This window comes from Peromyscus leucopus, chromosome 5, assembly GCF_004664715.2.
Source record: "Peromyscus leucopus breed LL Stock chromosome 5, UCI_PerLeu_2.1, whole genome shotgun sequence".
NCBI classification, from domain to species: Eukaryota; Metazoa; Chordata; class Mammalia; order Rodentia; family Cricetidae; genus Peromyscus; species Peromyscus leucopus.
Window position 1 is genome coordinate 139,309,687 of NC_051067.1, and position 13,975 is coordinate 139,323,661.

A 13,975-nucleotide genomic window follows, 5' to 3' on the forward strand; every position below is an offset into this window, starting at 1 on the left:
GAACATGAAATTGGGTTGGTAGGGAAGAGGAAGTGGATCTGGAAAGAGTTGGGGAAGGGATGGGTGAATATGATCAAAAGAGGTTCCATGAAAATCTCAAAGAACTTATATATTATATAATAAAGTGGCTACTTCCAAGAAAGGAAGCTGGCTGAGAGGAAACAAGTGTGGCAGCTTCCATTTTCATTTCTCTGTATTTAACACGGACAAACATCAGAAGCGACTTGTTTGGGTTTCCTCTTCAGGGCTGGGGATTCCAGAACAACACAAAATCAAATATAAGATGTCATTACCTCAAAAAGAATTAAGAGACAGTTTAGTCTGGAGGCACATGTGAGTGACCATGGCTCAGGAACACAGATCCAGGTCACCCCAATCAAGATGGCAACAGTTCATGAAGTTTTTATAGTAATGGAACAAACGAACATATCAACAACACATTTCTTAAATACTTGGGTGGAAACATCAACAAGCTGATTCCAGCACATCAGGCAGAGTATTGGCTTTGGGCCTCACAGACTGTCTGATGGCATCTTTAGCTATGGAGTTGGTAGAGTCTAGATCTGCTTTTTGATTTTGATTTTACAGAGGATTACAGTTAAGAGGTTGAATGAATCTCATAAGATACTTTGAACTTTAGACTTTTAAATGAGTTTGAGTCTGTTATTGACTACAGGGACTTTTGAAGTTGGACTGGATGCATTTTTTGCATTATGATATGGCTACAAGCCTTTGGGGGCCAGGCAGTGGAATGTGGTGGTTTGAAAGAAGATGGCCCCAAAGGGAATGGCACTATTAAGAGGTGTGGTTTTGCTGTGTCACTGTGGGGGTGGGCTTTGAGGTCTCCTTTGCTCAAGCTATGCCCAGTGTGGTACATAGTTCACTTCCTGCTGCCTGCAGATCAAGATGTAGAATTCTCAGCTCCTTCTCCAGCACTATGTCTGCCTGCATGCCACCATGTCCTGCCATGATGATAGTGAACTAAACCTCTGAACTGTAAGCCACCCCAATTAAATGTTTTCCTTTGTAAGATTTGCTGTGATCATGGTGTCTCTTCACAGCAATAGAAACCCAAACTAAGACACTCCTCTTCTCAGGGCCTCAACTACTGTGGAATCACTCTGTATGCTGTGAATGTGCTCTGATTGGTTAATAAATAAAGTACTGATTGGCCAGTAGCCAGGCAGGAAGTATAGGTGAGACAAAGAGAGAATTCTGGGGACAGAAAGGCTGAGTCAGGAGTTGCCAGCCAGACACAGAGGAAGCAAGATGTGAAGGCAGAACTGGGAAAAGGTACCACGCCATGTGGCTAAACATAAATAAGTATTATGGGTTAATTTAAGTGTAAGATCTAGCTAGCAAGAAGCCTGAGCCATTAGACCAAACAGTTTAAATAATATAAGCATCTGTGTGTTTATTTGGGTCTGAGCAGCTGCGGGCCGGACAGGACTGGAGATAATTCTAGCTACACTTGACTCTGCTGCCTCCTAGGTCTTGGAATTCTGACCTGCAGCAGCTTGCACTTGCTAGACAAGCTCCCCATGTGTGTTCTTAAGTATCTGAAACCTGGGTACCGTCTGGTCAGGCCAACTCTGGTCCCCAATTCCTCTGCATAAGACTCTTAATCTCAGGGTTGTGGGTTCGAGGCCCATGTTGGGTGCCAGATTAAGCCTTAACTAATTATCTTTTTTTTTTTTAAATTTTATTTATTATGTAAACAGTGTTCTTTCTGCAAGTTTGCCAAATGCCAGAAGAGGGCATCAGATCTCATTACAGATGGCTGTGAGCCACCATGTGGTTGCTGGGAATTGAACTCAGGACCTCTGGAAGAGCAGACAGTGCTCTTAACCTCTGAGCCATCTCTCCAGCCCAACTAATTATTCTTTATCAATAAAAAATTGGGAGTCAGATGTTGGGGTAAGAGCTTAAAAGATCAGAGAAGCAGGGAAGCAGCCACTAGTCACCTCCTACCTCTTTTGTTCCTTCCTCCAAAAAGGCAGAGATCCTCTCAGCCCCGCCTTACTACTTCCTGTCTCCTATCTGTCTACAGTCCTCTAAACCTCCGTGGTTCATTTTGGTCAGCTAGTGGTTAGTTCCACCCTCTGACTCCACACAAGCTCTATTTTTCAGAAAACAATCAAAATATCACACAACACTTGTTTTGCAGACCAGACTGGCTATGAACTCAGAGATTCACCTGCTTCTGCCTCTCAAGTGCTGGGATCAAATGCATGGGCCACCATGCCTGGCTTGAAGTTTGGCATTTTCCAGGTGTGCCATGACTTTATATTCTAGAAGGAATTTGCCCTTAGAGGCCTTCAATTAAGAGGAAGGTAAGTTAATTAAGTATTTAGAAATAAAGTAATTAATTTAAGCACCCTCCTCCACAGCAAACTGCTGTCTGCCTCAAAGGTATCCACTCACTCACAGATGTTCTTCAACTTACCTATGAAGTAGGATCTACGTCCTTTTCTAGAATTCTTTTTGTCTTTCCTCTCTTTCCCTTCTTCAGGGATCCTCAGTGATGGTTCCAGGCACTGAAGGGGACTGTCCATTGCTGCAGGAGGAAGAAAGGACCCTATCCTAAGCAAGGTGTGCATCCCTCATGGCTACAGGTCTGGGGAGGTAAGGGGAGAGGAAAGACCATTGCTTACTGAGGCAAGTGTATGTTGTGTTAAGATGTCCACTATCATCCTCACTTACTCTAGACTCTGGAGGGATGGAGAGGACCATGTGTCTGGACGCTGCTGCTTTCTGGGTCTCTCAGGTCAGGCATGGCCCAGAACAATCACCGTTAGACTCTTATTTTGGTCTGCCTCTTCAAGGCAGCTTCTCATGTGTTTCCCCCCCACCCCCCAAATGCAATCACATCTGTAGCCTGACTGGCCTCCTCTCTCTAAAAGGAGGATCTGCAAGGGGTCCCCACCTTTTACCTTCCCTTGACACTCCTGTCCCTGTTGATGTCTCTCGATGTTCACTTAGCTGTTATCTGGTGTCACATGACTCCAGGACATGGGTTTGCAGCTGGAAAGGTACAGATGTGCAGACTAGAAAGTCTTGACCAGTTTTAAAATTTTAACTTCATTAATTTTTTTTTTGTTTCACATGATCTATCATCTACTCATCTACATAAAAAACTGAGATGTTTATAGTAGAGTATACTTTAAAAATTAAACCAAGTGATTTCAGCATTTATTTGAAAATTAAAATGTTTGAAATCAACTTTCATTGTTTGAAATGGCCCCTGTTTCCAATGGCCATACACACGGAGGGAGGTGGGTATGGTTCATCTTCAGAACATACTTGGTCCCCAGGGGGCAGATGTGCGTAGGAATCACGTCATGTGCACAGGAAATGACTATTGACATAATCTCTAAGCATAATACTCAAGATTATTCTCCAGTTTGTAAAATGTTCTGGCATAATTTATTATGAAGCATTTGAGTGACTGATAGATATTTCAGTGAACTGGTTTCTCTGATGAGTTGAAATTAAGACTTGTGTAAACATAGGAAGGGAAGCCCTTCCGGGTTTATGTAGTTAGGCAAGAATATTCCCTGCCGCGCTGCCTTGGTGCTCTCAGTCTTCAGGAAGCAAATCTACAGGATTTGAGAATTTCACAGGATTTGGGGGGTAAGACAGTCACATGTAAGACCACCAGCTACCACTCTACAAGTACACACTCATTTTTCCGGAGTATACAATTTTATAATTGTTCTCTTGGATTCTTTTTAAAAATTGGAACCTTAGTTGTTTGGTATTTTTTTAGTTACAGGAACAAAGAAAAACTAAAAACTCCAAAGTGTACAGCTTGGAGAAAAGACGGTAATATTATACCACTACTGTGGCTGTTGTTTGGAAGGCCTGTTGGAAATCCTCCAGCAGTGATTTTTAAAAAACATGAATTATTACCAGATTAGAGCTGAATCTACTTTTTCAAATAAAGAATATGATAAATGTAACCTGGGATAACACATAGAAATAAAACATTTTGATGAAGCCATCTCCCCAAACAGCTAATACATAGTTTTTTATCAGAAGCAATCTGATTTATAATTTTGCCAGTTAAGATGAATAACAAAACAGTTTTACATACAGGCAACAAAGTCTTATCGTAATGACAAATATGATCCACCAGTTGGTGAGTGATTCATATGGCCACTGCAGAACCATTTTGTCTGGGAGCATATTTCCTCAGAAAGGCACTGTGAGACAGGGGTCTAAGGGAAAAAATATTAAGTAACATATGTATTGAATTGTATGCTCTGACCCCTAAAAGAATGAACTCTAATGCCTGAATACTTTCTCTTCAAATGAAAATAAATGGTTCTTTTCATGACTACAAAATGAGGCCCTTTGAGAAAAAGAAATTGAATAATTTAAACTGAGACAATTTCAACTAAAATTATTTAAAATAAAATAAATAAAATTAACTGTTTCAATCAGAAGTGTTTCTTTCTTTTGTTGTTGTTGTTTTGTTTGTTTGTTTTTGTCTTTTGAGACAGGGTTTCCTCTGTGTAGCTCTGGCTGTCCTGAAACTCACTATATAGACCAGGCTGGCCTTGAATTCACAGAGATCCACCTGCTCTGTCTACCCAAGTGCTGGGATTAAAGGCATGTACCACTACACCTGGCTCTTTTACAGTTTCTTTTCAGTTAAAAAAAAAAAAAAAAAAAAAAAAAAAAAAGTATCCATGACCAATAAGAAAGTTACTGTTCAAGTTAACACTCACTTCAGATTGCTATGCTTAGGTTTTGGTTTTGGCTGTTTTAGCATTGTGAAAATGCACAGCCATTCTTTATTACCAAGTGCTGTGGACAGGCAATGCCCTTTCCTCTCTCCTTCACCTCCACAACTTTTCTACTTCATTCCTCCTGTCGTTTTGAAAAACAAAACGTGCACAGATACTGTTCTCTTTGGACTGTGAACCATCCCACACGGGCTCCTGTGTTTGAATATCAGGTTCTCAGCAGGAAGAGCTGTCCTAGCAGCTTGTGGACACAGGGCTCAGCTGGCTGTTGTGTGTGGGTCTTGAAGGTTATAACCCGGCTGTATCCAGCCTGTGCTTTCTGCTTGTTTCCAACCTGGATGTGACAAGCTGCCGCGTGTTCCACCTCCCATGACCAGGCACGAGGTCGGTCAGTCACACGCATTCCCTATAACCGTGGTTCAGAAGAAAGGCCTCCCTCTTGAATCGCTCCTGTCACACAGTCGGGCACAGAGATGAGAACGTGAACGGACACACACACACTTTTTAATGGAGCTTTATTGGTGAATAGTTCACATTCAGCAAACTGTAATGTACATATTTTTATGGTCAGGAAAAATACAATGAAACTAGTTCTCCTGTTAGGAAAACAAAACAAAACAAAACAAAACAAAAAAAAACAAACAAACAAAAAAAACAAGAACCCCCCCCCCAGTTTTCTTTCTCAAATGGCATTTTCCAGCCCTCAAATTATCATCATAATAAAATTAAATCGGAAATTCCAGTAGGAAAGCTGCATGACATGAAAGAAATTTAACAGGATTTCTTGTGCAGGTTATGGGGTAACACTGTGACCCAAATATATCTGTCCTTGCTGTATGTACATCTGCTGAGGACATCATGGTGGAGAGCAAATGCTGAGTAACTGTCCATCCTCTAGGAAGATTCAAGTTCTCCAAAGAGACAAGTGCAAATTTAACAGATGAATTTTCAAACTTCATCTTAATAATACCCATTATTCTGCATCATGAATTAAAACAGCCTGCCCTTTTGAACTTCTAGTTGAAAAGATTCAACTTCAAGACTTTCTAATCTTCCTAAAGCTGTTAGCATATTTAGCAATTTGATAAAGTGTTATGAAATATACTTCCTGGACATGAAAACATTTATAAGTAGGTAAATGGAAATAAGTTACATCAAAGGCAAGGTTCTACTTAATAGGGTGATTTAGAAATAATTCAACCAAAATCCTATCTCCCCCCTTTAAACACTATGAAATTATGGTCAAACTAATAGACTGGCATAATTAGCAAAAAAACATTTGATGAATTTTTTTGCTACACAATGCCGTGTTTACAGGTCTATTCAAGGTAACTTTAAAGAAAGTCTGACAGTTTCATGTCTGGCCCGACCTTGTCTGGGCTTGTAGACATCTGGCAGGCATGGTGCCCGTTGTCCAACACCCTCCAGTCTTCCTTCAAGTAAGGAGGCAGCACCGGCCCCACCAAGTGACACAGGACAAGCAGGCAAGGGTTCTCTGCACACCCAGGGAGAGGGGCGCCATGACAGGAGGAGGAACACCACAGTGGGCCAGGAGCACCATGGCAGGAGGAGGAGCACCACAGTGGGCCAGGAGCACCATGGCAGGAGGAGGAGCACCACAGTGGGCCAGGAGCACCGTGACAGGAGGAGGAACACTCACAGTGGGCCAGGAGCACCGTGACAGGAGGAGGAGCACCCACAGTGGGCCAGGAGCACCGTGACAGGAGGAGGAGCACCACAGTGGGCCAGGAGCACCGTGACAGGAGGAGGAGCACCCACAGTGGGCCAGGAGCACCGTGACAGGAGGAAGAGCACCCACAGTGGGCCAGGAGCACCGTGACAGGAGGAGGAGCACCACAGTGGGCCAGGAGCACCGTGACAGGAGGAGGAGCACCCACAGTGGGCCAGGAGCACCGTGACAGGAGGAGGAGCACCCACAGTGGGCCAGGAGCACCGTGACAGGAAGAGGAGCACCACAGTGGGCCAGGAGCACCGTGACAGGAGGAGGAGCACCACAGTGGGCCAGGAGCACCGTGACAGGAAGCAGAGAACCCACAGTGGGCCAGCAACACCTATTTTCGGCCACAAAGGGTTGGAATTATGAAGGCTGCTGAGGCTTGAGCGGATGCACCCCACTGCAGATCCCAGAGAGCATGGACACACCAGAGACAGGAGCACTGTGAAATGTTAGACGGTAAGAAAAAGGACAAATGATCCAGTTTGTTGTAAGCCACTTTGTTTTGAAGACAATGACCATGAGGTTATTATTCACTTCAAACAAAAAGAAATTTTAATTCCGTTCCTTATGATAAAAACTAGGCTACCACTTCCTGTACCAATAAAGTAAGAGCAAATGGCTGAGCCCAAACCATATTTTACTTTTTTCCCTTAATGCTAGGTGAGTGGGTGAATGTATTCACAAAAATGTAAGTACACAAGCAATTGTGCCACACACTAATGTGTAGAAAGCAGAATGATATGTAGAAAGATTTTATTGGTCGCATTCAACGCGAAACAGTCTCACTAAAATAAGTAAAACTTACAAACTATTGGATAAAAAATAACGTGTCCACACATTGAGTCATCTGAACAGCGGCCTGGCTGTCATGTGATCTTTAACGTCACTGCAGCAGGCTGCAGGGAAACAGCTGAAAATAATTGGGTTTTTTTATTGTTATTTAAATTCAGCAGAATCCACTAATGTCTCTTTCCTTGCTTGTGGGAGCCCGTTCTGGGGTTCCTCGTGGTTTTACCCAGCAGGTCCGAATAGAGGATGATCAGGACCACGGGCCTGAGTGCAGGTGTCTGAGATGGCCTGCACTTGGCTGTGCTGGGGGAGGAGGTCTTTTGCTCCACCCCTTGGCGTCTCTATAAAAACCCTGGGCCAGAGACAGTCGGGGCCCGTTGGAATAGGTTCCAGGCCCTCTCGAGGCTATCCTTTATTTTCTATCTGTTTATCTCCGCAAGATTCTCCGCTATAAATCCTTCTAATATTTCCTGCTGCTCACACTCAAGAAAACTCTAGGGAACTGTGGGGTTGGTGGGTAAATGCCCCATACTTGCTAATCTTACATTGAGCTCAGCAGCTTTAAAACTGTGCTCTCAAGCAATGAATGAACTCACAGCTGGAAGGGGGTGTCATAGAGAAGAGGTGAGGAGGACATGTCGGCAAAGGAATGAGGGAATGTCTCATCTCCATTAGATTCCACTCTTGGGGTTCAGTATGTCCCCAAAACACCTGTGCGCTCATGGCCATACGGGACTTCTCTGAGATTCTCCAACTTTCTAAAATCTGTGAGCCTATCCAACATCTTAATTAATGTTATACAAGTCTAAAATGTAAGTTACACCTAAGTTTTAGAACATTTGTAATGACAAGAAATCAAAACTAATATCAAGGGCAGAGCTCTGCAAACTTTCTCACAGGGTGGTTTTATCTTATCACATTGGTCTGTTTTGTGTGTTGTGTATTCTGTACACCATCATGTGGAGGTCAGAGGACAAGATTCCGGGTCAGTTCTCTCCACTGTGTAGGCTGTGGATACTGAACTCATGATGTCAGGCTTGGTGGACAGCATCTTGACCTGCTAAGTCAGCCCCAGCTGATTTTCCAACAGTCTCTTGCTGAACTCAGAAATCCCTGGTATAGTCAGTCAGACAGGTAGGTCCTCTCTGGGCCCGTGGTGGTGTGTGGTGCAGCTTAAAAAGTCTGCTGGTTCACGTGAGGACAGACTCAAGCCTGAGCTTATCTGTGTCCTTAGCCTCTGTCAAGGTACAGATCGCTGGCAGAAATCCCAAATCAGTGCTGGAATGCCACGTCCAGGAAGGCTACATCTGAGCCTGCCTAACTATGGGAAAGGAGATGGGGTGGATATGGTGTTGCCAGGAGAAAGGGTGATGAACCCCACACCCAGTGACACCTGAGCCCCTACTCATATGGACATGTATTACTAGTGCCTTCCACAATTAGGAATGGAAGTCAAATCTTAATATTGACCAACTTCTTGAAAGGTGGTCACATCCTGTTTCATAGAGAAAATTGTTTCTCATATTCCATATACATTTTCTATTTGGAAAAAAGAACTACAGACAGAAGTTACTGCAACAATCTTTGTACACACACACACAGCCCAGCTGAATAATGATCTTACTTCTAACTAAAATGGTCAACTCAAGGCACACACTGGCTTTCACAAAAATTGAATACTAATATAAACACATTTTATTTATTTTTTGAGACAGGGTCTCACTGGGTAGCCCTGGCTGACCTTGAACTTTCTATATAGAGCAGGCTAGGCTCGAACACACAGAGATCTGCCTGCCTCTGCGTCCTGGAGTGCTGAGATTACAGACACACAACACCACACATAAGGGCTGTATTCACATCAGTTTTTTTTTTTTTTTTAATCTTGACTTTTTCTTTCTTTCTTTCTTTTTTTTTTTTTTTTTTAAGATTTTATTTATTTATTATGTATACAGAAGAGGGCGCCAGGTCTCATTACAGATGGTTGTGAGCCACCATGTGGGTTCTGGGAATTGAACTCAGGACCTCTGGAAGAGCAGTTGGTGCTCTTAACCTCTGAGCCATCTATCTCTCCAGCCCTCACATCAGCTTTTAAGTAATAGACACACTACAGAAAATGTGGAAGGCAATGTGTACATTCTTTAGGTATATACAACTACATGCTTTTGTGTGGCTTTCATTTTTCCTAACGGCTTCTCTTTACTATGTAGCAGTGATATGATGATTAAATAAGCTATATATATTGTTATATAGGGCTGATTATCCCATTCCACATTTATTTCGACAGATACACTTTAACCTTCAACTACAGGTTTCAATGTAAACTTCAGAAACGGTGTTTGTCATGTCCAATGTAATAAATACAGAATTAGTTCACAGTCTTTAAAAACAATAGCCACCGCTACTAGCAGACCCCCCAGGAGACAGCCTACGGCTGTGAGGCTGTCGGGGTGTTGCTATGATCTGCCTTTTCTCCAGAGGCAGGGTGCTTCAGGAACTGACCAGTAGCGCCGATGTACAATCTTGATCGCATGGGCCACTTCTGGAAAAAAAAAAAAAAAAAAAAAAAAGAGTACTTAAGTAAAAATCTGAAAGTTAGTCTCTGTGACATACAACGCAGGTGTATAATAGCTAAACTTTAAAACACATTAATGTTAGTGAGGTTATTTAGCTGGTAAGGATTATAAGTACAAAGCTTGCGGGACAAGATGAAGACTGTTTAGCAATGTTAGCAATACAAGTGAAGAAGGCTTTGATTATAACTGTAAAAATAATACACATGCGTGTTTTACAAGAACTGCAGGAAGTTAAGGAGAATGAATATCGCTGAGATGTAGAAAGTCTACCGTTATTTTAATTCCAAGTTAAACCTAAATGAAAATGAAAATGAAAACATTAGTTCTGAAGAAGCAGCGCTCAGGTAAATACAAAGTAGACATTTAAGAAAGGCATGATACAGAAAGGCTTGGGCAGCCTCTGGGCAGCAAGGGCAGCAACCTCACAAAGCAGCCCATACTCTCCAGTCTGGGTTTTCTGTCTCACAGTGGGTGCCTACAGGTGATGATATTGTACTTTAAGTTTTCTAATATGCCTGAAGAAATGATTGTGAATATTAATAGCACGAATGGACAATGTCTACAGAGACAGGTGCGAGATTATTCTCATTTGAACATCATATAATACACACACATACTGAAGCACAGCATTGTATCTCACAATTATGTAGAACTTTCACATGTCCAGTGGAAAATAAAAATGTTGGTAGGTGGGTGTATGCTGTTATCTGGAAAGTCACTTTTCTGTGGCAGCCAACAAAAGTCCCATTTTAATGTCTTGAGGGATGACTAGCAAATACAGCCCTGAATGCTATCTCTCTAGTAAGGTATATTTATTTTATTTTCAGCTTGTTTTAAATCATATGTATTCTAAGTCCCTAGGTTTGCACACAAAGAAATAAACTTCATTATGGCATCTTAATATGCACATATGTGTCATTATGTTGTTCTCTATTCTAAAGTATATTTGAAATAATGTAGTTTTGTTTAAACTTATAAAAAAAAAATCAAGCAATTAACCAGAACTGAGCCTGAAATCCAAGATCTTTAAAAATGCATTCTTATTCTAAGTAAATGACCCCCAAACAACAAAGCCTCACAGTTTTTAAATTCTTGCTTATCGTTATGGACAATGATTCCCATGAGGCCTGGCAATTAGCGGGGCCAGCCGCGCTTTTCTCCGAGTTAAAGGTCTGAAATACACTCCTGTTCTCCTGGAGAATCATCCCTCTAGGCCCCCAGTGCTCATCGAAACTGCTAATTTTCCAAGTGGATGAAAGTGGGTTTAGGCCATGCTGCAAAAGTCCAGCTCTTTCTCTCTTTTTTGATTTATTTACTTTTATTTTATATGCATTGGTCTTTTGTCTGCAGGCATGTCTGTGTGAGAGTACAGCTTGGAGTTACAGTCTTGAGTTGCTTGTGGGTGCTGGGATTTGAACCCGGGTCCTCTGGAGGAGCAGTCAGACCCATAACTACTGACCCACCTCTCCAGCCCCAGAAGTTTAGCTCTTATAACTCCCTTCCAATTTAATGCACAGAACGCAGGGCCTCGTAAACTCTAACCATGAGCTCCACCCTGACTATCTCTTCCTCTGTCATCTGTGGTACTCTAAAGTCCCCAATCATTTTAACATGCTTATAATACATTGGTAAAAAAGGATTGCCGATTCAAAGCGACAGACTGGAATATTTGTTAAAATATCTTTAGTAATTTGTGTAGTACTTAGTAACACTGTTGTATTACAGGAAAACAGCAATTTTAGAACACTTACTAAGGGCTATCTACGATAGTTTGTAATGAGGCTTTACTTACCCCGAAAGCAAAAATGATTAGAACATTTTTATTCCCTTTGTATTAAGAATAGACTCAATATTTAAAAATTTCAACAGTGTCCACAAAATAGAGGCAAGCGATTTTCAACTAAGCATGTACAATTTCTGTCTTCTGAAACTCCAGGCTTGTGGTTTAGACTATTTTTCTTAATATAACATTTTTCTTTACAGTCCTATTACAATTTATATTTTTGTTTTTGTTTTGGATCTATTATATTCATTTAGGGAAGAGATTAAGTCTTACAGTTGTATTCCCCGTCCTAAAGCAGAGATTTCTACACAGTAATAAATCAAATGTTTGATTTTAAAACATACCAGTCCCTTGTTAACTATCATCAGCTTCATTTTTATGAGATAATCTTTGATCTTCTATAATTATCTCTAGGTTTAGAAATTTAGATATTATGGATATTGTCTTTCAAAATCAGACCACGGATTAGGCTGATTTTTTAAAAAACAGTTATGACTACAAAACATTTGGCATGTGAGTCAAGTACGATGCCAGCTTGCTACGGCCCTTTCTGACACTGAAGTCTCCAGCAGTTCTCATTCAAGAGAGCCGTGGGTGCCGCTGAGCTGAAATATTGACTTCACTCTAAATTTTATCAACTACGATGGAGGCATTTAACTTCCACTTTTGGTATTGAATCTTACTGTTTAAATAAACTTTCCTGGAATATAAGGCAAATACCAAGTCAAGGAAGTCTAGTATGGGATATCTGAATAGCATTAATCTACTGCTATTGTAATACAAACTTCTTAGTTGTAACGAGTGACTCTCAACTGTTATGTTATAAAACTCAGGGATAAAACGGGTTCTATCATTACTATAAATGACATTTCATGTTTTCACATTTAACGTTTGAACGACTTTAATTCCATCACCACACTGACGGCATTTTCAAAGTAGGTTTTGCTAAAATGCACTACACAATTTTAAGTACAAATAATGTTAGAGGGTGTGTTTTATTACATTTCAACAAAATGTAATTCCTCATTTTTGTTATTCAATAATTTATTCAATGCCTAGACGCTTAAATTCTAATTGTATTTGTGTTCAAATACTTCTGAACAGTGGAACAAAAATGTGAACATTTAAATTTAGCAAACACAGAGATTCTTCATTTTGAAGAGAAAGGCAGATGAACTGAAGGTGTCAGAAGAAACCCAGGAAAAGATAATGCAGCGGCTACTCCATCACGGGGGAAAAGTCAGATGCCACACTCATGACCCCTTCATGGATACGTAAAGAAACCATGCAAAATGGTTGGTTTCTCTTGGCTAATTTGAATACAGACCAATTCACTCAACATACATGCCAATTTAATATGACAGTTATATGAAACATTACCGGGGTTTTCTAACATTGTTGGTAGCTGCCTAGTCCACAATATTTAACTGTGATTGAAATTTTACTTTATGGGGATGCAGAACGGTCTCATTTGTTTTTACTGATTTTTGACAAGTTTTGTTTTATATCTTTTTTTACAATTACTTTAGGGGCAAAGAATTAATTCCACTATTCCACTTAATTCATGAAGCCTTTGTAATAGATCAAGAAAAAAACAATAGAAATGTAATTAATGTACGTTAAAACACTTGACGTAACTTAGATGTTTAGCAGTTGTTAGGATGTACAACAGCTTTCCCATTTTCACCCTGAAAGAGCGAAAACCTTTAAGGGGCTTGAAATACACGAGCCCAGCTAGAACGAAAAGACCCAGCTTCCCGATTACAAACTGTTAAGAACCGTCCTGTACTGGCGACCTTGTCACCACCGCCCGCGGGCCCAGGCAGCTTTCTAGAGGTGTTTCTGCCTGACCGAGAGGAGTGTCAGCTCTGCAGCATCTGCTCCAGCAGCGACAGGGTGGCCCCCGGGGTCGCAGCCCGGGAGCGTCGCCTACCTTAACCGGGTGCAGGTAGCCGTCGCCTCGCAAGGCGCCCAGACTGGGGTCTCCCGGCGCCTCGGCGTCGTCCTGCAGGCTGCGGGTGAGGTGGGCGATGTAGGTGGTGGCCAGCAGCAGCACGTCCAGCTTGGACAGCTTGGTGTCGGGCGGCACCGACGGCAGCGTGCGCTGCAGCTCCAGGAAGGCGTGCCGCAGGGTCTGCACGCGGCTGCGCTCCCGAGCGGCGTTGGCGGCTGCGGGCCGGCCACCCCCGGAGCGCGCGGCGACCCCGCCGGAGCCTGTCTGGCGGGCCCCGGTCCGTCCCGGGCTCGAGTCGCGGGCGGCGGCCGACGGGGCGGGCTCGGCGCTGCGTGGGCTGCTGGCGGGACGGCCGCGCTCCATAGCGGCTCCGGCTCGGGTTCCCGC

General features: G+C 42.4%; 1 protein-coding gene across 1 annotated transcript; it reads right to left on the bottom strand.

Annotated features, from left to right (window-relative positions):
• Positions 1-9,320: 9,320 nt before the first annotated feature.
• On the bottom strand, positions 9,321-13,951 carry Tcf24 (transcription factor 24). Its single transcript, XM_028864644.2, has 2 exons — positions 13,568-13,951; positions 9,321-9,817 (listed from the first exon to the last, which is right to left on the bottom strand). The coding sequence occupies exons 1-2, from the start codon at positions 13,949-13,951 to the stop codon at positions 9,704-9,706; spliced, it is 498 nt and encodes a 165-aa protein (XP_028720477.1). The 3' UTR covers positions 9,321-9,703.
• Between the last annotated feature and the right edge of the window lie 24 nt (positions 13,952-13,975).

What these genes read in the sequence shown, in the direction of transcription:
- Tcf24 (XM_028864644.2), bottom strand. Translation starts at nt 13,951, where the DNA reads ATGGAGCGCGGCCGTCCCGCCAGCAGCCCACGCAGCGCCGAGCCCGCC. An exon ending in GCTACCTGCACCCGGTTAAG is followed by an intron (nt 9,818 to 13,567) that starts GTAGGCGACGCT and finishes TTTTTTTTCCAG; the next exon opens with AAGTGGCCCATGCGATCAAG.